The 26,138-nt window shown below is 37.4% G+C and overlaps 1 protein-coding gene across 1 annotated transcript in view; it reads right to left on the reverse strand.

The window, feature by feature from the left end:
* Positions 1 to 4,823: 4,823 nt before the first annotated feature.
* The window catches only part of LOC111155843 (GRIP and coiled-coil domain containing 2), a 55,083-nt gene continuing 33,768 nt past the window's right edge, over positions 4,824 to 26,138 (reverse strand). Inside the window, exons 14-23 of the mRNA XM_022516266.1 lie at positions 24,338 to 24,438; positions 24,173 to 24,250; positions 22,877 to 23,014; positions 21,681 to 21,802; positions 20,140 to 20,316; positions 17,120 to 17,337; positions 14,900 to 15,094; positions 13,780 to 13,919; positions 11,816 to 12,017; positions 4,824 to 6,492 (exon numbers count right to left, since the gene is read on the reverse strand). Coding sequence (XP_022371974.1) covers positions 6,422 to 6,492; positions 11,816 to 12,017; positions 13,780 to 13,919; positions 14,900 to 15,094; positions 17,120 to 17,337; positions 20,140 to 20,316; positions 21,681 to 21,802; positions 22,877 to 23,014; positions 24,173 to 24,250; positions 24,338 to 24,438 — 1,442 coding nt within the window. The 3' untranslated portion in view covers positions 4,824 to 6,421. The remainder of the gene's footprint in view (positions 6,493 to 11,815; positions 12,018 to 13,779; positions 13,920 to 14,899; positions 15,095 to 17,119; positions 17,338 to 20,139; positions 20,317 to 21,680; positions 21,803 to 22,876; positions 23,015 to 24,172; positions 24,251 to 24,337; positions 24,439 to 26,138) is intronic.

The following is a 26,138-nucleotide window of genomic DNA, read 5'->3' on the forward strand; positions in this document are numbered from 1 at the left end:
CTTTAACTACATGTATTAGAGCAATATCTCTGGTATCTTTGGATTCCTGTTCATTATGTAAATGTACCACTTATTTGCTTTAAAGTATTATAAAAGAAAAACACAAATCCCTTGCTCTCCTTTTCTGACCCTAGGCCTTTTCTCCAAAGGCAATGACTTTAAACACTTTTACTTTTTTCTTCTGGTATTTACTTTCATATTTCTAAATAAAATGCTGACTTGTCAAATCCATTTTTTAAAAAATTATAAATTTAGTGTATATTTCTTTTTTTTAGGGAACATATATTGTATTATATTATTTGTTTCAGGAGTTCAGGCCTGTCATCAGTCTTACACAATTCACAGCATTCACCATAGCACATACCCTCCCCAATGTCCATCACCCAGCCACCCTCTCCCTACCCCTTTGCCACCAGCAACCCTCAGTTTGTCTCCTGAGATGAACAGTCTCTAATGGTTTATCTCCTTCCCTGGTCCCATCGTGTTTCAATTTTCTCTCCCTTCCCCCAACCCCCTGGCCCTGCCTCTCAAATTCCTCATATCAGTGAGATCATATGATAATTGTTTTTCTCTGATTGACTTATCTCGCTTAACATAATACCTTCTAGTTCCATCCACGTCATTGCAAATGGCAAGATTTCAGTCTTTTTGATGGCTGCATAATATTCCACTGTGTGTGTGTGTGTGTGTGTGTGTGTGTGTGTGTGTGTGTGTGAGTCTACGTACGTACACACAACCTCCACATCTTCTTTACCCATTCGTCTGTTGATGGAGATCTAGATAGACTCCATACTTTGGCTATTGTGGACATTGTGCAGCAATTTTCTTAATAGCTAAAAGTTGGAAACACCAAAATATCCACCAACAGATGAATATGTAAAACATGGCAATTCATACAAAGGATGATTATTCAGCAGTAAAAGAGAATGAGTACGGCTGCATGCTACAATGCAAATGACCTTGAAAACATTATGGCAATGAAGGAAGTCAGTCACAGATTTATGATTCTACTTGTATGAAAAGTATAGAATAATAGGCAGCTCAAAGACAGAGGATTAGTGGCTACCCAGGGTTGAGGCGGGCTAATGGGGGAACGGCTGCCAATGGGTAGGCAGTTTTTTTTTTGGGAGGTAATAAAAATTTCTAAACTCAGATTGTGGGGATGTTCTCACAACTCTGTACTAAAATCATTGAATTGTACATGTTCAACAAGGGAGCTTTATGGCATATAAATTATATGTCAACAAATATGTAAAAAACAAAACAATGTATATAAATGATGTCAGAAGAAAAGATGTATGCTTGTAGTGTAGATGGGAAAGAACACAGAATGAAGATGTTTGAGTAGATAAGAAAGCAACCCTCAACTCCTTGTCAACCCTCTTTCACTCACACTCCCACCCACACAGCCCCTCCCATATTAATTTGGATCAAATATGATTTTAACTATAAATATTTTAGCATGTTTTAAAAATAACTCTTTCTAAAGATAGACACATTATCAAACAAAACAAATTAAACATATTTCCTTAGTATAAAATATTTTGTCAGTGTTCACATTTCCACTTCCAACATCTTTTAATAAAATTTCACACTTCAGCTACATCAAGTAACCCACGAGTTCCAGTTTTTTTTTTTTCCTTCCTGGAGAATCCCTCTTTGGACTCTTAGTTCCTGGTTCTTCCTCTTCAAGCACAGCAGGTATCCTGGGATCACTCTTCAGCACTCTCCTGTGTTCAGTCTCATTTCCTGGCTGCTCCTTTTTAGTTCTGTTTTCTCTCAGCCTTCTGGAGCATATTCTCTCAACAGGAAAGGATGCATGGGAAGTCATTTTTTCCCCAGTTCTTAGGGATCTGAAAAAGCCTATTTTCTCCCACTTAATTGGAAGTTTGTTGTTTGTAGAATTTCAGGTTGCAAATCATTTTGACTCAGAATTTTGAAGGAATTTCTCTGAGGTCTTCTGGTGTGCTGTGCTGCTGTTTGAGAGGTTTGAAGCAATCTTCCTTTCCTTCCTGTGTCTGAAAGTTGCTTTTGTCTCTGGAAAATTTCTTCTTTTGTCAATTTTATTTTAACATTTAGCAATTATTACACTAAATAACACAATTTTCTCTCCATGCATACCATTTAACTGCTTCCAAAAAGAGATTCTCTCATTTTTTTAAATTTCTGGGTTTGAACAGCATAAGTCTACTTACAAGTGGACTTTTTTAATGCAGTGCAGTACTGTAAATGTATTTTCTCTTATTTTTTAAAATTGTAGTTCACATGCAGTGTTCGATCACATGTAGGCAGAGAGGCAGAGAGAGAGGAAGGGAAGCAGGCTCCCTGCTGAGCAGAGAGCCCAATGCAGGGCTTGATCCCAGGACTCTGGGATCATGACCTGAGCCGAAGGCAGAGGCTTTAACCCACTGAGCCACCCAGGTGCCCCATTAAGAGTCTCTTAAGGTTTGTCTCCCTCCCGATCCCATCTTGTTTCATTTTGGAATCTTTAAAAAAAAAAAAAAAAAATTATGTATTTGGTGGGGGGAGGGACAGAGAAAGAAACTTAAGCAGAGTTTGATGTGGGGCTCAATCCTGTGACTCTGAGATTACAGTCTGAGCCAAAACCCAAGAGTCAGGACTCTCACCCTGTCCTGGCATCCCTGTCATTGGAAAACTTTTTAGGAGCACTTTCTATTCTAAAAAGTTGTATCACTATGCCTTTATTATACTGGATCTCTGATAAGTCTTTTATTTTAGACTCTTGCCTTTAATTTTGTAAACTTGTATTATTTCTTTGAAAATTTCTTCCTATTTTCTTATTTTCAGAGACCAGAGACTCCAATTAAATCCTGAGCATCCTAGATTAGAATCTCCTTTTCTCTTTTTAATAGTTGATTTTGTTCACTTCCTTGTAATTTTTTTGAACTTTAGTTTCAAGAGATCATTGTACATTTTTAATTGCTTATTTTCATTAATGAGCTGATCATGTTTCATGAAATCTGGATTCTAATCCTAGCTTGGGGCAGATTGTAAAGTTTTAAAAAACAAGAGATTGATTATCAGAGCCATGTGCAGTTAAATGTTATATTCACTTGATTACTAAAATCACTTACTCGTTAAGCACACTTATTTAGTGCTATGTGCTGGGCACTGAAGGACAATAAAGGGGACAAAAAGAAAAGAGAATTGGTAAACCTTGCTGCAGGCTGCGGAAGTAGGAAGGTAAGACTGAAAAGGGGGACAACATTGGAGTGCCCACTGTGCTGGGGTGATGATGTCCATGTCTTGCAGAGAGAGAGATGGGGGCTCAAACAGTCAAGAGCACAGCCCGAGTCAGTCAGTAGTGAAGCAGACATCCATCCTCTCCAGGTCTGAGTGTAGAGTTTCTCCTCTCACCACCACACTGTGTTCCAGACACCTGACAGTCACTCTCGAAGCACATGTAGAAGTTTACTGAGGATGCAAGGGACAGAGTCTGGAACCCACTGTACCTGTCTTAGGTGTTAGAAGCAGAATCGAAGCTGCCCCTTCCCCCTCACCCCGTATTTGTTACCTCCTCATGTCAGCTTAGCCTCCTTTATGCTTTCTAGGTGGGCTTTTCTCTGCTCCTTCTGGGCATTCCAGAGTTCCTGTTATTACATACCACAATTCCAGTTACACAGAGATGTGAACCTGACTCTGGTCCCAAATCCATGTTCCTGAATCTAATCTATTTGGCTTGGGTTAGGGCTCTGTGCCTGGTTCAGTTGATTCTGTTGGCCTCTTGGTATGGTGGTGGGGGAAAAGTTACCAGAAAAAGGGGTGGAGAGGATTGTTGTCATCTTCAATTCTAGGCAGATATCTGGAGAGGTAGCCACTATGTGGGCTCCGAGTGAGCCCACTCTGAAGGAAACCTGGGGTGGTCACCTACATTATTGAAATTGAAACTGAAAACATATTTCTTCACCATACTCAATGTTCTATTAACATGCACCTTTCTATCTTTTTTAAAGTAACAATTTGAAGGTCACAACTTGATTTTCCCTCCATTTAGTCACATTATGAATGCAGGGGGAAAAGATTTTTCTTCTGTATATAACTTATATGTAAATAATGAAATGCTTTTTAACACTCATGGGTAAAAATGAGCTCAAAGTCACCTGCAATTTTATATCAGATTGTTTACCTTAGTGTGCATTTATTTTGAAACAATAGCTGATTTTCAGATACCAAGTCAAAGTAGAATAGTCTTACACCAAGTTGTGACCACTACATTCCAACTTAATCATACAGTATGAGTAATTTTTTGTTTGCATCATGCTATTCGCCAAATACCAAATTATATCTTTATTGGAAATTGTACACTCCTCAATACTATAGATTTCCAGTGACATCACCAGCTAACACGGGGTGTACAAAGAACACAAAACACTGCTTGCCTTTAGCAAGCCTTTGCTTTGCTAGTAAGCAGTTCAGTTACACTTCTCCCAAAGTCTGTTTAAAGGAATGCAATGCTCAAAGTTTGTTTAAAGGAATATAATTCTTGATCGTATGCTCTTTGGAGCATAAGCAAAGCTCACTGTATACATCACAGAGGAGGCTGGAACTTGCGAGGCGCCCAAAGAAAGGCTAAGTGTGGCTCCCACTTCCAGTTGGAAGGTAGATGTCAGACATGGAAGGCATCATGATCCACACAACACCTAACAAAAGGTCAATCTATGTTCTCTCAAGTACCTGATACTCTAGGTCCCAACTGTCTAAAGACAGTAGTAAGGGAATGTGTAATGCCAATTCATAGACTGACTCAAAAACTCCAAAGAGACAGTGTCTAACAGAAAAAAAGTAGGCATAAAAATATGATACGCAGTTAAACATATTTAATAGAAATATTAAAATAATCAATACATTTCCTCTTGCTGAAATCATGAAAGAATATCACTTTGTAATCAAAGTTAACTTTTTTATCATGCAAAATGGTAGTTTTGCTATTACATTCATAAGTAGAGACTGTATTTCAAAATAAGTTTATACAGACTTCAAAAAGGTATACACTTATAGTGAAATTTATTTAAATACTATTAGAGTTACATTGTATGCTGCTGGTATATGCATATTCACAGTTTACAAAGTAAAAAAACTAAACTTAAAGTCAGCTCTGAAATGGATGCATTTTCATTAATACATTCACTAGTTAGGTCTGTTCTAAAACTGGAGGAAAGACAGATATAGGAGCTATTTTGTAAAGAACAAACTCAACATGTCAGCAGCAAATTTCAGTTAAATTAAACTGGAATCAAAACGAATGTTCTGAGTAAACCAAGTCAGTTCACCAGCTGAGAATGAAAATCAAAGTATAAATTGGAAGGCCTAAGGGAACTTTTACAGAGCATACTGTGTGGTGATTTTTTAACAAATAAATATTAAAAATAGAATTCTCAAATTTATGATTTAAGAACACAATTCTGATCTTGTCAATAAAATATATTTAGAGGCATCAAAGGCAGGTAACACCACAAGACCTGTGAAAATGTGACACTGACCTCGAAGATGTGTTCCTGAAGTTCTTTGGGATGGAGAGCGTACAGAACAGCATGTCTGCTGAATCACGGGGAGCACCACTCTCCTATTAGATACAATGCTGCATGACGCAGTCGATGTTCTGATAAGTTTTTAATGGGGGGAGATGGAAAGAATTCTTAAAACAGATTTATGGCTTAAAAGTAGATGAACCCTCTCAAGAGCTTGGAGAGACACCACAAAAACACCCCAAGGTAATGAGCTGGTCCCGTGTTCATGTTCTGCGTTACACCAGCCAACACGAGGGCTTCTGACAACATAATGAGTTTTGAGATAATGTATTTTAGAGAAAAAAAAAAAACAGTTCATTTTAAAGTTACTAAGTAAAATGTTAGTCTCATAATTAACTGTACATATTTGCTTTATAATCCCTTAATAAACATGTCAACGTTATGCACAAAGCATTTTCCTTCATATTCTAATTACATTTTAACAATTTATAATAATAATCTATCTGCAAGTTTGCTCTTGCAATAAATAGTCTTGTAACATTATTTTCAAAACCTAAATTCCAGTTGGTACTGTACCAAAACTTAACTTCGAAATTCACAGTACTGCCCAGAAACAGGCGGGTCCTGAGGTTCCACAGAAGGAGGGAGTGGCGTCATTTCTTGGTGTTTTCATATGGCAGCACTCTTGGGAGGTCACAGAGTCAGAGGGCTGTGGACTGGTATCAACCCTTCAGGCTGCTGTACTTTAAATTCATACTTTTATTTCAAGCAGAGACTTTTTAAATACACCTGACAGACGTATATACAAATATATGTAGATGTGAACATATACATACACACTTTTGGACAAAAGAATGACAGCAATATATGTGAAACTTTCTTTTTTGCCACATGGATTCTATTTGGTTAATAAATAATGTTTTCCCGTCAATCTACCGAAGTCCAGACCAACTATGCAGATAGGATGCCCATCCGGATGAACGGGAAGCATTTTCTTCCTCACCTTTGGGGAGTCCAAAAAGAAAAAAAAATGCATTAATCTTCTCAGAACATATTTTGACGTTACAAATCTGTTCTTGACCTTTCAGTATTTGCATTTCTCCATTAGACAATTCCAAAATAAAGACCCCAGCACAACTAGAATTATTGACAATAAGGGGAATTTGTACATTCTTTTAATATGGAAGCGTTTACATAACTTAGAACCTAAACCCAATAGTTGTGTGGTAAACCTCAAAACTAAACCAAGAGAAACAAAAACAACTGGTTTTAATCACTCTGAAATCAGGTATATATTGAGGCATAATTTGCTTACAGTACTTCATCCTCTTGAGGTGCAGTACCACCATGCCCACCATTTGCCTTTTCCAGAAAGTCATATAAATTGGGCCACATCATGTATCTTTTGAGTGTGGTTCCTTTCACTTAGCAGGAGGCATCTGAGAACTGTCCATGTTCCTGTGGGTATCGGTGGCTCCTTCATTTTTATAGCTGAGCAGGATTCTACTGTGTGGCTGCACCAGTTTGTTTTACTCATTTACCAGTGAAGGATATTTGCGTTGTTTCTAGTTTTTCCCAATTTAAAATAAAGCTGCTCTAAACATTTATGTATGGGTTTTTAATTTTAAAAATATTGAGAAATAATCTACATGAGATTCACTCTTTTAGTGGTTAGGTTTGTGGCCTCTTTAATAATGTCAGCTTGTAAGTGGAGAAGGTAGAGTCTGCTAATGAGACAGAAGTCACAATTAACCTAATCATGGAAGCGGCACCCTGTCACCTTTGCTGTATTCTACTAGTCAGAAACAAATCACGAGGCCAGTCTAATGGCCACTCAAGGAGAGAGGGTTACATAAAGGCATGAATGTCTAGAGGGCATTGTAGTGGCAGAAGTGGCATTTTTAGAAGTCAGTCTTTCCACAGAAAGTGGAGGAAGTGACATTAAGGGATGAAAAACTGGGCACTGACTCTGCTTTCTCCCATTAGAGGAGGCAGTGGCCTTGCTCCCAAGAATGAGAGCCAGGCGGCTGCATTTCCTAAATGAAACGCAGAAACTGCTGTATGTCCATCTGGAATGAATAGTGCTGAGTATAAGACTTGTGACACAACAAAAATTCAGCCATGTCCCAGATCTGGCAGGATTCTGCCCTATGCAGACAATGTTCCTGGCAGCGGTTCATGTCTTAGGTATATGAGGACCACAAAAAGGCTGAGATTGGATGCATTTGCACCTGCCCTGAGTAACTATTCTTTTATGATAAGGTTCTGAGTCCTCTGCAAGCCAAATTCGACACTTACAGTGAGTATGAGTGTGTTCTCTTCCTGTCAATCTAGAGATGACCAAAAAAAGCTTGATCAAGTCTTTGCCTTTTTTCCTCTCTCTTTTTTTGTCCTTAATTGAGGTAAAATTGGCATATAACCTTGTATTAACTTCAGGTCTATTTCCTCTTTATTTACGTCTACAGAGTATTAGACTTTAGTAATTTTGTACAGTAAGTAACAACACACAGCTCTGTAAATTATAACCTAGTTAGGGAGCAAAAATGTAAAGAAGCAACTTTCAGCTTCTACTTGAGTAGCAAAGTTGAGATTCCAGTCTCACAAAGAGAAGCACTGTATGACTGACTGACTTAGGGAGCAAACTCTGCTCATCTCAAGTTGTGTCTCAAGAAGAAAAGAAAAATGCAGCCTGTGAACAGTGGTGGGATCTAACATGCGGGAAGCAGGGGGAATTGACATGTGAACTACACACACAGCAACAACTGACACTTGCCAGCAGAGTCTTCTTCACACTACTTGTTTTGAGACTAATGCAGTGCTCTGTGTTTTTTTTTTGCCTTATGTAGCAATGCCACAGGCAGCTCTGAGCAGCTCCTGACACTTGCCTGCGGTGTGAGCTCGGTCCTTAAAGGGTGTTTATTACAGGAAGTTTGACATCACTTGTCAGAGCTGGATAATCTAGTTTATCCCCTAAACTGATGTTTCTCAAATATTTGTGACCCAGACCCACAGAAAGACAAACATTTTATATTAGGAGTTGATACAGACAGATACCAACATCCACCCATATACCCAGAGAATTTCATGAAATACTTCTTATCCCTACGAGATTCAATGTATTCTGATGTCTGTCTCATTCTCTTCATTAAAAAAAAAATATTCTGGATGTGATTCACCAAATTAATTTCAACATCCATTAGTGGTTAGCAACCTGAATGAAAAATACTGGTATACACTCTATACAAAATCAGAAAATGTAAATACTGCTTCAAAGGAGATAAAGGAGGCAAGAGGTACTTGTGTTTTTTGCTCTTATGCTTCCATTCTTTTCAGTGCCAGGAAGAGCAGCCCTCTTTTTAGCCTCGTTTCTGCACCCCAGACATGTATGACGTGTGTTGTCCTGAAGGCCTTGGTAAAGAAATGTCCTTGTCCTTGCTGGTGAGGCTCAGGACTCTTATCTGCAGCATGGTGACAAGTCTCCTGTACATTACATTCCTTCTTGCACCTTAGACCTTTTACTTAAGTTTTCCTTTTATATGGAGTATGTTGCTGAGATTTCCAATGGAGGCAAATTCTTAAAGTTTCTATCAGAAAAGATCTCGAAAAATATTTCTTGAAGGCTGACAGTTATTTCTTACAGCATGCTAAAGATAGTACTTCACCAATGCTGCTGAGAAGTCACTGTGAGCCTATCACTCCTTTAAAGGTAAAGAGGCAATGTGTCTTCTTTTGAGACTTTTCTCTGTCCTTTTTGGAGGGGCAGTTTCACTTTTATGTGAAGAGGCAGACTTCCTTTTATTTATTCTACTTAAAATCGTATTGAGATTTTTCAAATGTGTGGATGGATGTCCTTCAGCGGCTCTGAGAAATTTTCATTCTCTTCAAATCCTGTCTCTACCTCATTCTTTCCTCTCCTCTTCTTCTAGAACTTCAATTATTAAATATATATTAGTTGTCTTCAGTATACCCTCTATGTCTATTACCCACTCTTTCATTTTTTCTTCCATTGTTTTGTTTCTTTCTTCTGATGATTCCTTCTGATCTTTCAGTTCAATAACTCTTGCTTAAGCCATATCTCTATCTGCTGCCAGACCATAACACTTTTAATTCAATTTTTATAAGTTTTCTTTTGTTTTCTCATGTAATTAAGAGATAAGAAGTGAATAATCTTTCAAAGGTACACTAGCTTAATAATGGCCAGAGCATCAGTATCACCTGGGAACTTGTTAAAAATGCAAACTCTTGGGTTCCACACTAAATTTATTGAATCAGAAACTTGGGGGTGTGTGGCCAGCAATTTGAGTTTTAATCATCTCATCAGATGATTCTGACACTTGCTCCATCTTGAGGATCACTCTCCAGCGTTACTAGTGTAGCCAGGATTTTTAGGGAATAAAGGAATGTGTTGAAGAACACAAACATGGGGCGCTTGGGTGGCTCAGTTGGTTAAGTGTCTGACTTCAGTGCAGGTCATGATCTCAGGGTCCTGGGATTGACTCCTGTGTCTAGCTCTGTGCTCAGCAGGGAGTCTGCTTGTCTCTTTCCCTTTGCCCCTCCTGATGCTTGTGCATTCTCTCTCTCTCTCAAATAAATAAAATCTTAAAAAAACAACAACCCCAAAACACCAACATGATGAGATAAACCAGTCAAAAGCGGGACAACCAGACATTCTGGGCCTACTAATGTGATGTCTCAGAAAGTACACAGTACTGGGGCTGCCTGGGTGGCTCAGTGGGTTAGGCCTCTGCCTTCGGCTTGGGTCGTGATCTCAGGGTCCTGGGATCGAGTCCCACATTGGGCTCTCTGCTGGGCGGGGAGCCTGCTTCCTCCTCTCTCTCTCTCTCTACTTGTGATCTCTCTCTGTCAAATAAATAAAATCTTTAAAAAAAAAAAAAAAAGAAAGAAAGTACACAGTACTTTCAATACATCTATGAGGGATTTTTATCTCCCACCCTCTCCAATTGCACCTGTATCTAAGCAGCTGATCTGACAGATCAGACAGATCTGACAGAGTTCTGACTTCCTAGTTACAGGCAACAATGGAACAACTTACATGCTATCTCAAAGTGCCAAATTCAGAACTGAGCTTGTAGTGGACAAATGACCAGTTTCTTCAACTAATAATTGACATATTATGAAAAGGAACATGGAACTGCTATAGATAACAAAAACAAAACAGAGCTTAAGGGACATCAACCAAATGCAATGTGTGAGCCCTATTAGGATGCTGCACAAAGACATCTGCAATAATAGGAACACCGAGCATAAACCAGGTGTAGATGGCAGAGGAGTCTGATACACAGTGAAGTGTTTGCTGTAAAAATCATATGATGTGTGGGATCTGCTTTAAAATCTCTAGCCCTGGGGCACCTGGGTGGCTTGGTCAGTTAAGCATCAGCCTTCAGCTCAGGTCATGATCCCAGAGTCCTGGGATTCAGCCCCGCATTGGGCTCCCTGCTCCGCAGGACGCCTGCTTCTCCCTCTCCTGCTGCCTACTGCTCCTCCTGCTTGTGCTTTCTCTCTGTCAAATAAATAAATAAAATCTTAAAAAAAAAAAATCTCTAGCTCTGCTCTTCCCCTTTCAAAAGAAGTCTGATCATGAAAATTGTTAAAGATGATAGCTACAAAGGACATGACAGCATTCTGCCTATATGCTTGAAAAGGTCACAAATAAAAACATTTTAAACTAACAAAAATGAAACCATGATCCTTAAGGTGTAGTCTGAAATCTGGTAACTACAGCAGTTGTATGAGAATCATTTTAAAGGAGTTTATAAAATCACAGTGTTAAATCTATTTGCCACAAAAATCTAAGCACCAAATACAGGACCGCTTTAAAACAGAGTCTGCCTTGAGAAATGGGACTGTCATGTATGATATGGGCCAACTGTTGGGTCATATGACCCTGCTGCCTCTAGACTATTTGGCAGGGGAAGGAGTAAGAGTGAGGTGGTGGTGGGGGGGGCAGTGAGTAGGAAAGAATAAGCTAATGCATGTTAATTATGATATAAAATAAAACCACTTTGATAGAATTCAATGCTAGAATTACATGTCTAACTTTCAAAGATCTAACTAAACACTGTATTGTACTTGTTGCATCTTAAAATTATATTATGTACTATAATTGCCCTGAAGTATTAAAACGTTAGCTTTTCAAATCTAGTCACAGGTTACATATATGATAGAACTCACTCAAATGAACCAAATATTAAATGTTTTAAGTCACAATGTCACAAACAAGATTGTAAGCACACAGAGTTTCAACCATAAGTCCAACATTTAGTGTAAGTTATCCAACAAGAGTTTTAATACTTTCCTTCACCAACCTTGAGCAACTGCAGCCAGTTTTCCCTTTTCTTCAGGGCTGAGCTGCAACATTGTGTCTATAACAGGAAGGAGTCTCTCTTTCTCACTACCTGGTTTCAGGAAAATGAACTGTAGCAAGACATTCTTCAAGTACTCCAGGTTAGCTACAGACTTTTCTCGTTCCTGATTTCTTTCCAATCTTCTTATTTCACTTTTGAGGAGCTGATGTTGGAGAAATGAGTTAAAAATGAGTTTTAGGAGCTTCAGGTTAAACATGGCAGGCTGAACATATGCACTCTTCTTCTCTTCCCCCTGAAATGCCCCAAAAAATGACTATAAAGGAGTGATTAGGAGAGAAGGAAAAAATTAGATGAGAAATATCAAGAAATTCCTACAAGATGGGAAGGAGATAAAGTGGAAGAGACTCAGCCCAGTGGCACACCAAGTACCACTGACAAGAAGACAGAATGGATCCCGCAGAAACACCAAGAAGCTCCCCCCTCAAAGTATGGAGGAGCACAGGAAATGGGGTTGAAGACTGATGTCAAGTTTACATAGCCAACCTATCATGGTACCAACTACCATGATGCTCCCTTCATCTCCTATTCTCTACAGAAAGTAAACCAGTGGGCTCAGGGTTGTGGGATAAGACACACTGCAGAGGGCAAGCAGAGCTTGAAACCAGGGACTAAAGTAAACATCTACATCCACCACTAACCCCTTTCCTGCCCTGCTCACAGACTGCAGGTAGTTACGGTGTCCAGTGGGAAGTTATATTTACCTGATGAACCACAGCTGTTTTGTTTACCAAAACAAAAGCCAAGTCTATGATAGAGTGAAAATTCAGGAATGTAAGACAATCTAAAATACTACCAGAAAAATGGGGCAACAGGACATGCAAAAGACAGTAGAATGCTAAAGTGTTTGAGGAAGATTTCTGGGTTGAAACAAAAATAGTTACATTTCTTCATTTTAGGTTAGTTCAGAAAAGAGCCAACTCTGTTCTAAAACCTACAGTCATTTTAAAAAGTGACAATAATGTTTAAGAAATCATTCAAGAATGTAAATTTGTGGAAATACCACATCTGAGTAGTCACTTAGTTCACTGGGCTAGTTAGCTATTTGTTAGATGTGATAATGTTTTGACTATGTAGGAAAATGTTTTATATAGATGCGTACTAAAATATTTAGAGGTGGAATGTCAAAATATACACAATTTACTATGAATAGCTAAGTAATTCAGCATTAAAAAATTAATTTAACAAGGATAGCTGAGGCCCTGCACAGAGGGAGGATAGTCAATTTGGAGAAGCATGCAGAGGGCAGAACCATGTGCTTTCCAGACAGACATGAGCTGGAATGTTGCTCCACCATTTATCAGCTTCAGTCATTCTCTCCCCAGTGAGAATGAGGATTAGATAGATGATATATGTAAAGCCCAGAGCCTGGCTCACAAGAACTGCTCAGTTAAGTAGCAGGACTATGTTTGGAGAAGTGACTTAGCTGTGAGCCACGGCGGATTGTGTAACCCTCAACTGCTCTACTATCTACATATTGCCACACGTTTCTAGTGTCACCTTGAAGTAGGAAAGTTTCCTATGCTACTTTACTACCTCCACCCACAATATGTGATAAGTTTAGTGCCATAAACATCAGCTGAATGATCTGAATGAGAAGTGTCCCTGGTTTATCTTTAGAACATAAGGGCTCATACCCATTTAAATTTTCCATAAGCATATGTGGAACAATGACTTATCAACCTACTCTAATCCACTTCTAAATCTATCATAGTTTCTTAGAAAAGATAGTAATTTAGTTAGTCTTTATATAATATATATCCAAAGCAATTTATATTTCTCAGTTTCAGGAATGTGACATCATAAAGAATGAAGATGTGATGGATGTGTCTCATCTGGAGAGTGTGGGGGTCAAGAAAACCAACCTGTTGCAGAGAGAATTTTCTGGGTGGCAGTATTGACCTTACCTTAATTTGCTCCATAAGGATTGCATTGGTTGCTTCTGTTTCCCGAAGCAGGCCATTTAAGTGATCGGCACTTTTTGTGGTGGAGCTGAGCTTTTGAACCAATTCTTCTTTGGTAAATTCAGCATGCCATAGAGGAGGCTCTGCAAGATGTTGTTCCAGTCATTAAGTTTCAAAATCCGAGATTACAGATGAAGATTCTAAGTAAGAAATATATCTAAGCACAGATATCTTACTCTGCAGTATTACTCAGGCCCACTCTGTCATTCTTCTATTCTACATATCTCAGTTGAAAGGTTACACGACGAACGTGACACAAATAAAGCAGAATCTCTGTTGTAAAGTATATAATCTAATTGAATTCAAGCTCTACGAGTCCCAATTTTAGAATCTGTATGCCCTGTGTTTCTAGACTATTTTGTTTTCCCACTCACACTCCTCTATATCCCAAGAGTTTATGTTGTTTTACTTATAAACGAGGGGAGTAGTAACATTTACCAATCATTTATATCATGGATGCTCATAAGAATATTATAGGAGGTGGGTAAGTATCATTATTCAAATTGTGTAGATGAGGGAAAAGGCTCAGAGTTGATAAGTAATCTGGCAAAAATCACAAAGCCAGATGTAATTCTGGAGTCTGCTGCCACTCTCTTGTGATGCCTCCATGTCATCATTACTAACCTTGCCTGGTGGGATTGCAGTTTCCATCCACACCAAGATTAGTGACCAAAGACATAAACAGTCTTTACTCTAGATCCTGAAGCTTCAGGAGAGAACAGAATTCCCCCTGAATTGTGAACATTCATGACAGGTTAAAACTAACATATACTGAAGCTTTAGTATGTAAATAAAAGCTGTCAAATTCTTACAAGGATGAGAGAATAGTTCATCTTACTTTCTGTTATCACTATAGGACTTCCAACCATCTATTTCTGGCTCAAGCTTGGGGCAGAACTAGCATTTTATTTTAAAAAACTCAACTGTTTCATTCTGCAGGAGAGTTTTCCATTTGGAGTAGAACACTGAAAGAAATTTTCTTAGAGTAGCTCAAAAAAGCACATAAAACTGAAGAGTTAGGATTTATTAGACAAGACAGTAGAGCTAAAGAGGAAAAACATACCCAGTTTAGTTTCAGGAGAATTAAGCAGCTGCTCTAAAGACTGTGTGTGAGTGCCAGAGGAAGATACAGACTCTGTGTCGGTTGTCTCCATTCCTTCTCCCTCCTCCCGGGTAATGGCATACATGTCCAGAAGGGGGAGATCTGTGCTTCTCCTTTCTCGAAGGTTCTTCAAAGGTTGGTGAGATGAAGCTGGGCCTATTGAATTTTTTTAAAAAGTAAGTGTGAGATTGTTCAAAATCATGGATTCTGCATTCACAGAGATACACAATGAAATTAAAATGATCATAGGAATCATTATGACAGGAATCATTATGACAGGGAATTTCAGTAACTAGAAGACCAATAAATGGTGCATAAAGAATTTCTAAGACTGCCCTAAAAACTCAGTTATTAACTTTTAGTTGTTTAAGTAATTTCAACATTAACTATAAATTATTTGCTACCACCTAGATAAGCTCTATTATTAGATACCATAACAGGGAGGGCTATACAGTTGCAGAATACTGGCAGAAATTCTCAAACTAGACTGTTTTTGAGGATTAGGTATTTCAGATAGCTGCATACTTTCTGAACACAATATACTTGCTGAACTCTGCTGAGCAGATGTACTTGTTCATCACTACCTTACACCTTCATCTTTGCTGGGTCCTTCCATCGCCCCCTCACATCTTCAGTGTTCAACCAAGAAACGCCTAGCACCCAGGGCAGGGAACTAATCTATTTTTTCTTTTTTTAAGATTTTATTTATTTATCTGACAGACAGAGATCACAAGCAGGCAGAGAGGCAGGCAGAGAGAGAGGGGGAAGCAGACTTCCCACTGAGCAGAGAGCCCAATGCAGGGCTCGATCCCAGGACCCTGGGATCGTGACCTGAGCCGAAGGCAGAGGCCCTAACCCACTGAGACACCCAGGTGCCCCAGGGAACTAATCTATTTTACTCCCCCAGCCAGGCTTTCCTGTTTGCTGATAGTGAACACTTGGATAGAACTGTAAGAATTATAAGACACTTTCAAACACATTACTTGATTAATCCCAAGAAACACAAAAGTCAGGGAAATTAAATGACTTTGCCCAAGGCATCATAGCAGGGTTAGGAAGCAAATTCTATGCCATATCTTTTACCTTCCAATTTCCATTTATTTTCCATTCCATGATGTTGCCTCATTTTTCTCAAACATTAGCCTCCAGCTGCCTTTGCTGAAGCACTTTCCAGGATTTCTGATATTGTGCCAACTGCTTATTCCACTGCTGATTCCTAGATCACAATCTCTCATGTGACTGTGTTTCCCTGATTACTTCCTTTGATGACTCTTGGCATAGGCTGAATTCTTTTTTTTTTTTTTTTTAAAGATTTTATTTATTTATTTGACAGAGAGAGAAACAGCTAGAGCAGGAACATGAGCAGGGGGAGTGGGAGAGGGAAAGCAGGCTTCCCGGTGAGCAGGGAGCCCAATGTGGGGCTTGTTACCAGGACCCTGGTATTATGACCTGAGCAGAAGCCAGATGCCTAACGAATGAGCCATCCAGGCAGCCTAGGCTGAATTTCTTGAAGCTGGGTTCCCACCCTGACGAATGACCCATTGCTGCCAGTGTCCTGGTGACATTTTTCAAGGTAAATGGTATTAAGTATAAAGTTGATACCTTAAAGATGATGTAGCCTCATCTCGGCTGGCACATTTCCATCTCTTCCAGGGAGGAGAATGGAAGATACCAGCTGTAGCTGAACTAAATCTCCAACTAAGGAGAAATTTTAAAGGGAAGAAGCTATACTGACCAATCAATCCTATAAGTTCAGTGGGGCTTGGGTATTTCTAAGCCTCTCATTCTAATATTCCTAATTACAAAATAGATATATTTGATAACTAATGATGGAGAACACCAAACGGATTCAGTGAATACTGGAATTTGGACACACGTCATGAGACTGCAGAGTATGTCCGAGTTAGAGAACAGGAAATGGCATTACATGGAGGGGAACAGATACAGGAAAATCAGTACTGGAAGAGGTGATACAGGCTGTTGTAAGTATAACCAGGAAGGGGTCAAATGGTTCAAATATCTTCTCAGTAAGCAAAACCAAAATTCTTTAATCACAGAACTGGCACTGGTTGTCACCTAGTAAATTTTCTTTTTTCTTAGGGATTTGTGATGAATGTATTTAAGTGACAATACTACGTGAGCAAAGGTGAATGACTGATGTTCTCATGCACACACACATACTTCTTGTGGTTGGTTCACTCTTAAGCTGGAAAAGCTGAGCTTCCACCTTGGATAGTTGCTGCTGTAAAGTTTCCACGGTCTTTCTATGCTCTTCCTGCAAATGGCGCACTTGATCACGGAAGCTGCTGCGAAGGACCTCGTTTTGGGATGTGAGTTGACTCACAGTCTGTGTGTGTTCCGATTTCAGCATCATGTTCTCTGACTGTATTGAACACAACCTGAAGGGTGAGAGGAACTTAATTTCGTAGCAGATCTTTGAACTTGACATGTTGACTCAGCTTTTCTCAACTGGGTTCTACTTGATAATTAGCCCTGAGATATCTATTAAATGTATGAATTAACTGCTAAGCATCTATACTGGTATTCGCTGTGTTAACCGTCTGGGGACTCATCTCGTTCAAATCATCTCTGTGTTCTATAATTCAAGAAACCTGTTTGAGTAACTATGATATTATGGTTCAGATGAGGAACTTCCTTCATCACTTATCAGAAAATAGGACTAAATTTAGAGAATAATACATACTTTAAATCAGTCCCCCTTTCAGGTTATCTTATGTGGATGCTCATATAAGCATAGGGTATCTTTTTTTTATTACCTTGAAAACAGGAAAAAGAATATGTTCTTTTGATTCATAAATAAAATCTTAAGGAAACCCTGAAAGGAAGTTTTCTGAATCATTTTTGAGCCAATTAATGTAACACTCTGAAACACAAAGGCTTGGTTTACTATGGCTGTTTTTGAATCTCACTGCACATTAGAATCATTGGGTCCCTTGTTAAAAATACATTTGTTCTCATTCTAGAGCCAATGAATCAGAATTTCCAAAGGTGGTCCTAGAAATCGCCTACTTTTAACAGTTTTCCGTGTGATTTTTATTTGATCAGCTTGGTACTAGTCAGTGGAACTATCATTTGGGAACAACTATTTTCCGTGGTTCTACTGTAGTCTTGATGTTTTAAGTTTGGCTTTGGTTAAAAAAAAAATAAAAAAGTAAAAAGAAGAAAAAAAAGAAAAAAGTTTTCTTTTTATGCCAGAGAGCCACAAGTACCACAAGTACTCTCATAAAATTTCAAATAATATGGAACCAATTATAGAAAAAAGTGAGAGCTCTCTCTTATTCACTCCCACCTCTTGCAGTGTAAAATCCCAGCTCCAGGGGTAGACATTGTTAATGGTTTAGCACATAGCATTCCAAGATTTTTTTATCTATGTGCTATACATATGCACACTATATAAGGTTTTAAGACAAGATTTAGTGGCTAAAAGTGACATACAATAAAAATACCATATGTTTCAGAAAAGGTTTCTTAAGCTTCAAGTTCACACTGATCAATGAGTTCAGAAAATGCTACTGTACATGTTGCTCCTCAAATCTGCATTTTTCTGTGAGCATTATGTTCAAACACTAGTACGAAAGTAAAGGAAAAACCATCGGCAGACACAACAACAATTTCTTAAGGAAGATAATCGCTACATTTTAGAGCTAGGTTGGAAGTAAGGTTGGTAGTTTGCAGGTGGTCTCAGTGACACATCTGACTTTACCTACTTAAGAGCTAAAAGCCTGAACCCCAACTTGGACCCAGAATGACTATGCTGATGGAAATTTACTATGTCTCAGCTGTTACTGGGGTGTTTATATAGCTGGATCCTCTGGGCAATATAAGTATTAGTTGGTCAGTCTAGTTATTCCTCTTGAGCCATTTTTATAATCTCATATGGGGAAAGTATGAGTATTAAGATGCTTAAAAAGAAGAGAATTTATAAAGAAAAGGCTATTTCTTCACACTGGGGGACAGACAGTAACAACATTATTCTTATTATTTCTGAAGAAGGGGAATAAGACCTCTACAGATACCTGAAAATGATGTGAATTTCTAGTACTTAAGAGAGACTGGCACATAGTAGAGCCCCCCCCCCCCAATAGTCACTGAACTTCAGAGGCATCACTTGCAATTTATTTGTCTTAGCAATATAATTTGCAATAACTTTTCTAGAGTAAAGAATCAATGTGGGAAATTTCTGATGTAAATAGCAAGCATCGCTGTATTTCAGCAAATCTCCCAGTAAACACTTTTGATAGGTAGCTAGAAAACTGGTAGATCTTCCCTGAAACGTTTGATTTACATGGTTAACATATATAAATTACACTATTAAAAGATTAAAAAGCCAAGAAGATGAAGCTTTCAAGATTACCATCAATTAGATAAGTATTAAAAGCATACCTGAAATATATAAAGTATTCCAACACACTTGATGCTCAATGAAGAACTCTTTTCCTTAGTCTAAGGTACAACAGATATTACCACCCAATTTCTTCATTACAGGAGTTCAAATTTCCTTGTTCACAACATTCTGTTCCTCCTGCCAATAATCCTGATGCCTATTTAAAGTACTGATTAACAAAAGTAACACTATGACAAGTTGAAAACAGTTGCAAAGGTAAGGGCCATATTCTTTTTGAGTCAGCAGCTGTGTGAATATTTTCCTCTAGAGAAAAAGAAAAATGCTTGTAATTTGACACCTGAGTTGGAAAGTAGTTTTTCTTTTTCTTTCTTTTTTTTTTAAAGAAACATTCTGGCCATGAAGGCCAAAGGAGAAACAGATTACTGGATGAACAGATAAAATTAACTGTTCTTAAAAAAGTGAAGTATAAAAACAATCAAAATGGGAGGGGGCCTTTAAGGTAGAAAAACAAAGTTACTAAGTCTCTAGAAATATCTATTTCTTTTTCTCCTTCTTCTTCTTCTTCTTTTTTTAAAGATTATTATTTATTTTTAGAGAGAGGAAAAAGAGGCAGAGGAAAAGATTCCAGGAGCTCCATTTCATGACCCTGAGATCATGACATGAGCAGAAATCAAGACTCAGACACTTAACCAATTGAGTCACCCAGGTGCCCCCAGAAATATCTATTTCTTATTTTCAATTTGTATTTATCCCAAGGAACAACACATTAGGAATTCCAACAAAGAAACATTTTGCTGCCCAGTGCAAACACTGTTAGTACTGCCAGCAACCTTACTTTTCCCGGAGTTCTGCTTCTTTAGACACAGTTTCCTGAAGCATCTTGTTATGCCGTTCTAGGAGAGTATCATGTTCAGACTGTAGTGTTTGAAGTTCAGAAACATTGATCTGTAAGTTATTTTGGGTGTCCTGTAATTTGATTTTTAGTTGATCAATCAGCATTTCCAGGTGTTCTCTGAAACAAACAGTTTTACAAAAAGTTTTAGAAGAGGTAAACCTGATTTTGTGGTTTCAAATAAATTTTATTACTTTAATCGTTTCATCTTTTAATGTCATACACTTGCTATTATTATGATTCTAAAGGAAATTGAATAATTGAGAGAATTCAGAGACTAGGATTAAATATATGTTATAGTCAGATTTTAAATCCTAGGCCCTGCAGATTTTCAAAAACATCTCTGAACTTACAAATTTCATACTCAAATGGAGAAGAGACTATTTTAAATAGCATCCAAATGGCCTACTGTGTTATAGCACTATGCTTTTAGTTAAAAAAAAAATTACGTAGTTGTAAGCCAACCATTATGAGGAGAATGGTATAAAAAACAAATAGTGAAAGCCCCTCATTCTGTCTCAACTGATACAATTCACTGAATTTCCTTTTTCAAAAAAACTATCTTATGCATAAGAAAATAGAAGGAATGTAAAACATTTACATTAAAATAATATGAATCCAAAATTCCAGCATAATCAAAAAAGGCTCTTGCAAATGCTGACATTTTCATATTAAAGGTGTCAATATTCAATTTCACTTTGAAATATGAAGATGAGCTATTAACAGAGAAAATACCTCATTTTTCAGTCTACAGTTCCCATATTTAATAGATATTTGAATGAAAAGTATCATACAAACATTGCAGATTTAGTCCTACTTAGAACAGTAAGAGGCAGATGTAAAATTACTTTGAATACTGAACCTCTACTTAAAAAACAAAGCACACATGCTATAGATTATCCTATTTCATATTCCTGGTATATTTTTGAATAATTTAAAAATGATCTGTTAGTTTTAAAGATGCAATAAACAAGATACCACTGAAACATAATTGAGACAGCCATAAATTTAAGAAGAAAAATGTAATTCTAGGCTAGAATTTAGTGCAGAATTTAAAACTTTTTGAAATAAATAAAATGTTTTTGAGCAATTCTGTTTAGCCTAATTAATGGTGGGTATATCAAGGAAGCAATTTTATTTTTCTATTTCTCAATTTTCAAAATTGGAAAAACTAATCATAATGCAATTTTAATGTCTGTATTTCTGCTCTGACCGGCTCCTGCTACAACAAGATAACACTATTTAGCCTATTTTCTGGTTTTGCTGCTTACATATTAGTTTTATGAGTCTGTAACAGTGCCCTTCATAGAGATGTTTCCCTGTTGCTGCCTAGAGAAAGAGTGAAGCCAAGAAACTCTGCTCTCATTACATGTAAAATTCCTCAGTCAAATGAAATCAAAGCAGGATTCTCAGCCTACTTGGTAGAGAATCTATTTCGGAGGAAAGGGGGGAACCCTGGATGTTTCTTTTAATTTAGACCTTACCTTTCTTGTTTAGCTCCCTCAGTTTCAGTCTGAGACACAGATTTATTTTTCTGTTGTTTTAGAACATTGTGAACTCGGACTTTGTAGCTCTCAAATTCAGAGGTTATAGCAGCTTGTTCTGCCTATAACATTTAAAAGAAAGAATGATTTTTCTATTGCAAATTCATTGTAACATAATCCTATTTTCTTTCAGAGTAATGATTTAAGATGAAAATGTGTTTTAGAAAATGAGTAAAATGTCCAACACTCCTTAGCCCCTTGATTAACTTCCTTTAAAAAGTGTGCTTCTGTTAGCCTTAAAACTTTTTTTTAAAAAAGATTGTTTATTTGAGAGAGAGCGAGAGCAAGAGCAGGGGGAGGGGCAGAGGGAGAGCAGACTCCCTGCTCAGCAGAAAGCCAGACACGGGCTAGATCCCAGGTCCCTAGGATAAGGATCTGAGCCAAAGCCAGACACTTAACCAACTAAGCCACAAGGTGCCCAAGTCTTATAACCTTTTAAAAGCATTTGAATGATAGAATTTTGTTTGACAAAAGATGTTTCTACCATGTTTTCCTCCTGGTAGCTTCGGTACCCATAAATTTCGTAATGGCACTATTTATTTGCCTTTGAAACCTTAGAAAGATTTTCACTTATGGACAGGAGTTCCTCTTTTCATAAATATAAGAAAAATAAATTCAAAGAAATTAAGCCACTTGAACTTCAGATTTCAAAGAGAGCAGGAAAAATGAAATTCTAGGTCTTCTACTTTCCCAACGTGATCTCCTGGGACCCTTCTGCCGAACTGGCTCATATCAGAGCCGCACCTCTCACAAAGCTACCTCTCACATGTTTTGCATGCTGAAGAAAGTAGGCCCTCACAACCATTCTATCAGAATATTAGTTTATAATCATTTGGCCCTAGAAAGAACTATATAAAGCATAAAATTAAAGGAAAATAACTCTTACACACAGAAATTGCAAAACAAGTTTAAAATGGAAACAACATGTACCCATGTCTTCCCTTTTAACAAAAAAAGGTTATGCAAGTGACAGGATTGGATGGGCTAGGGTTCAGGTCAGATGAGCTGCAACAGGTACTTACTTTTAATAAGTGCTCTTAAACAACAGCAAATCCTAAAAGGCGAGACCACAGCCCTCATGTGAACTGCCTGCTAGGTGGTAACATCTGTCTGCTGGGTCTGTGTGAGGCACGTACCTTGGCAACGCGGCACTCTTCCTGAAGGGCTGTCACTTTCTGCTGGTATGCGCTCAGTGTGCGCTGGTGCTGGTCCGCAGAGGTCTTCAGGTGTTCATGAACTTTGTGCTTCTCGGAGGTTATTTCAGCCAGCTGAATCTGGGGCAAAACCTTTCAATTAAGCTCTAGTAAACTGGCTAAAGAGACTTTCCTTAAAAACATACTTGAGTTTTATTTTTTTTTTAAAGATTTTATTTCTTTATTTGACAGAGAGAGAGAGATTACAAGTAGGCAGCAAGATAGGCAGAGAGAGAGGAGGAAGCAGGTTCCCTGCTGAGCAGAGAGCCTGATGTGGGGCTCGATCCCAGGACCCTGAGATCATGATCTGAGCCGAAGGCAGAGGCTTTAACCCACTGAGCCACCCAGGCGCCCCTAAAAACATACTTGGGTTTTGAATCATGAGTGTATATAAGCGATAAAAAACTACTATTACTGAAAGAGTACTGGGAATATAATAGAACATTTTCCCAATAAATTATTTCAGTTTTCCTTAAATTAAAACAGTGATTAAAAAAAAATTCCAGACTATTTGTTACAGTTCAATGTTTATTGAATACATATAAAAATATATACAAATAGTATAAGTAGATATAAAGATATATAAATAGATATAAAAATATATATAGGTATCTAGATAAAAATATAAAAATAGGTATAAAAATACACATTAATAGATAAAACCATATGTAAATAGATATGATATATATAAACATATATAAAATAGATGTAAAATATATATTATAAATATATATAGATATAGAAATATAGATATATAAAATATATATTACCAATAGATATGCTATAAATATATATACTATAAATAGATATAAATATACATTATAGATAAAATCTATAATTAGATATAAAAATACATAAATAATATAAATATACATATAACATGTATACAACATACAAATATAAAACCATTTTTATTCCTGTGACTTTCAGAAACTCAGATCATTTAAAAAGCTCAGATAAAAGGTCTGGGGCCATGTTTATTTTATATTTTATGTTATATTATTTTTAGTGCCTCAAAGATTTCCAAAATCCCCTTTAGCTTAAGCTAAATCTTAAGGGGATACTCCAGTTATATGCCATACTTACTGCTTCTACTTTTTCAAATGAAGGATATCTAGGGGGAAAAAATGTGTGTGTATAAAAATATGTACATACAGATATTTAGAAAATTCCCTACATAGTAGCTTACTTCTATGTGGAAATTTTTTTGTAAATCCTAAAAAGTAAAAAGAATCTTACTTTATAGACTTCTACTTGTTGCTGGCTTGCCTCCAGTTCACCCTTCAAAGTTGCTTGAAGTATTAAGTGATCAGTTTCCTACAGAATAAGAATTTTGATTAAATTTAAAAAAGAAGTGATTGATAAATACATAAAATGAAATATGGAATTGGGAAATTAACATACTGCTTGCTTTGAATCTGCCAGTTCTTTTTTGGTTTTCACAAGCAACTGCTTGATTTTGGTGTTTTTTTCCTCATATTGTTGCACTGAAGACTGTAGTGAAGCTAGCAAAGGAAATAATTTCAGAACAGATTAAACAGTTTTTTTTAAATAAGGTATCCAGCTTTTACTTTTTTTTTAAAGATTTTATTTATTTATTTGAGAGAGAGAGAGAGAGAGATCACAAGTAGGCAGAGAGGCAGGAAGAGAGAGAGAGGGGGAAAGCAGGCTCCCTGCTGAGCAGAGAGTACGATGCAGGGCTTGATCCCAGGACCCTGACATCATGACCTGAGCAGAAGGCAGAGGCTTAACCCACTGAGCCACCCAGGCACCCCTGAACAATTTTTTAAGATTTATTTACCTACTTTAGAGAGAAAAAGCACAGGAGGGGGAGGGGCAGAAGGAGAGAGAGAATCTCAACCAGACTCTGTGCTGAGCACAGAGTCCAATGTGGGGCTTGATCTCATGACCCTGACCTGAGATCATGACCTGAGCTGAAACTAGAGTCAGCCATTCAAATGACTGTGCCACCTAGGTGCCCTTAAATAATTTTTATGAATGAATTTAAATAAATGGATAAGTCTTTTTTCTTGGTATTAACCTATCTTCAAAAGAAACTTGTTTAAAAAAAAAATAAAAATAAAAGAAACTTGTTTTAGTTTTTTATTCTGAAATATTTCAAACATACATGACAGCCGTGACAACAGTAAAATAAACTCACTGTACCTATAACTCAGCTTTAACAATTACCAATACATGGCCAATCTTACTACCCAGAACAGGACTGTGGCCCATAGGCTAAAATCTGGCTGCGGCCTGTTTTGTAAAGAGTTTTATTAGAACACAGTCAAGCTTATTTATTTACATACTGTTCATAGCTGCTTTAGCGCAATGATGGTTATAGAGACTACAAGATGGCCTGCAAAGCCTAAAATATTTACTGTCTGGCCCTTGATAGAAAAAGTTTGCCAACTCCTAACCTATACCCTCACCTAATCCTTGTGCCCTCCTGGTTTTGTTTTGTTTGTTTTTGGTTCTTCACAAGAAATCCTTTGTAAATATTTCAGTATGTCCCTTTAAAATGAAGTTACATACTTAGAGTATATTGAAAAGATAAAAACTTTAGTTTTAAGAAGTTCCTCAAAAGTGATACCATGTATTTCCAATTATATCACTGCAGAGGCACACACCTGGTTGTTTTTGTGATACTAATTGTTTCGTAGGATGGGACTGTCAGTGACAGTTCACTAAGGAACAAATTGAACCATGATAAAAACAAAAAACTTTTATGCTAACAAGGTAAAAAAAAAAAAAAACAACAAATATCATATAGGAGTGAGTAGCTTTATGGTCTAGATCATAGGTACCCAAAAATCTGGCCACAGCCTGTTGTGAAAGAAATAAAGAGTATATGATGGAGACCATGGGGCCTGTGAAGCCATGAAGAAAGATTTCCTGGTCCTTCAAGAAAAAGTGCGCTTGATACCTGGTCTAGGCCAGTTATATCGGCACTATGTAATTGTGCTACTAAAATATCTTATAAGCAATGATTAACTTTATGTAGTTAAACCCATGTATATAGACCTTATTACTTGGTAAACATGAGCAGGTATACTGTAAGAATATTATCTTAGCTATGCCTTTTTATGATAAGTTGAATTTAGTTATTTCCTGGCAACTATTCGCTCAATTCTGAAAAGCATTTTATAAAGCACAAACTATATACGAAACCTTTGTTAAGTGCTCCAGGAATTGTGATTAGATA

This window comes from Enhydra lutris, unplaced genomic scaffold (genome assembly GCF_002288905.1).
Source record: "Enhydra lutris kenyoni isolate GAN:26980312 unplaced genomic scaffold, ASM228890v2 scaffoldscaffold44, whole genome shotgun sequence".
NCBI lineage: Eukaryota > Metazoa > Chordata > Mammalia > Carnivora > Mustelidae > Enhydra > Enhydra lutris.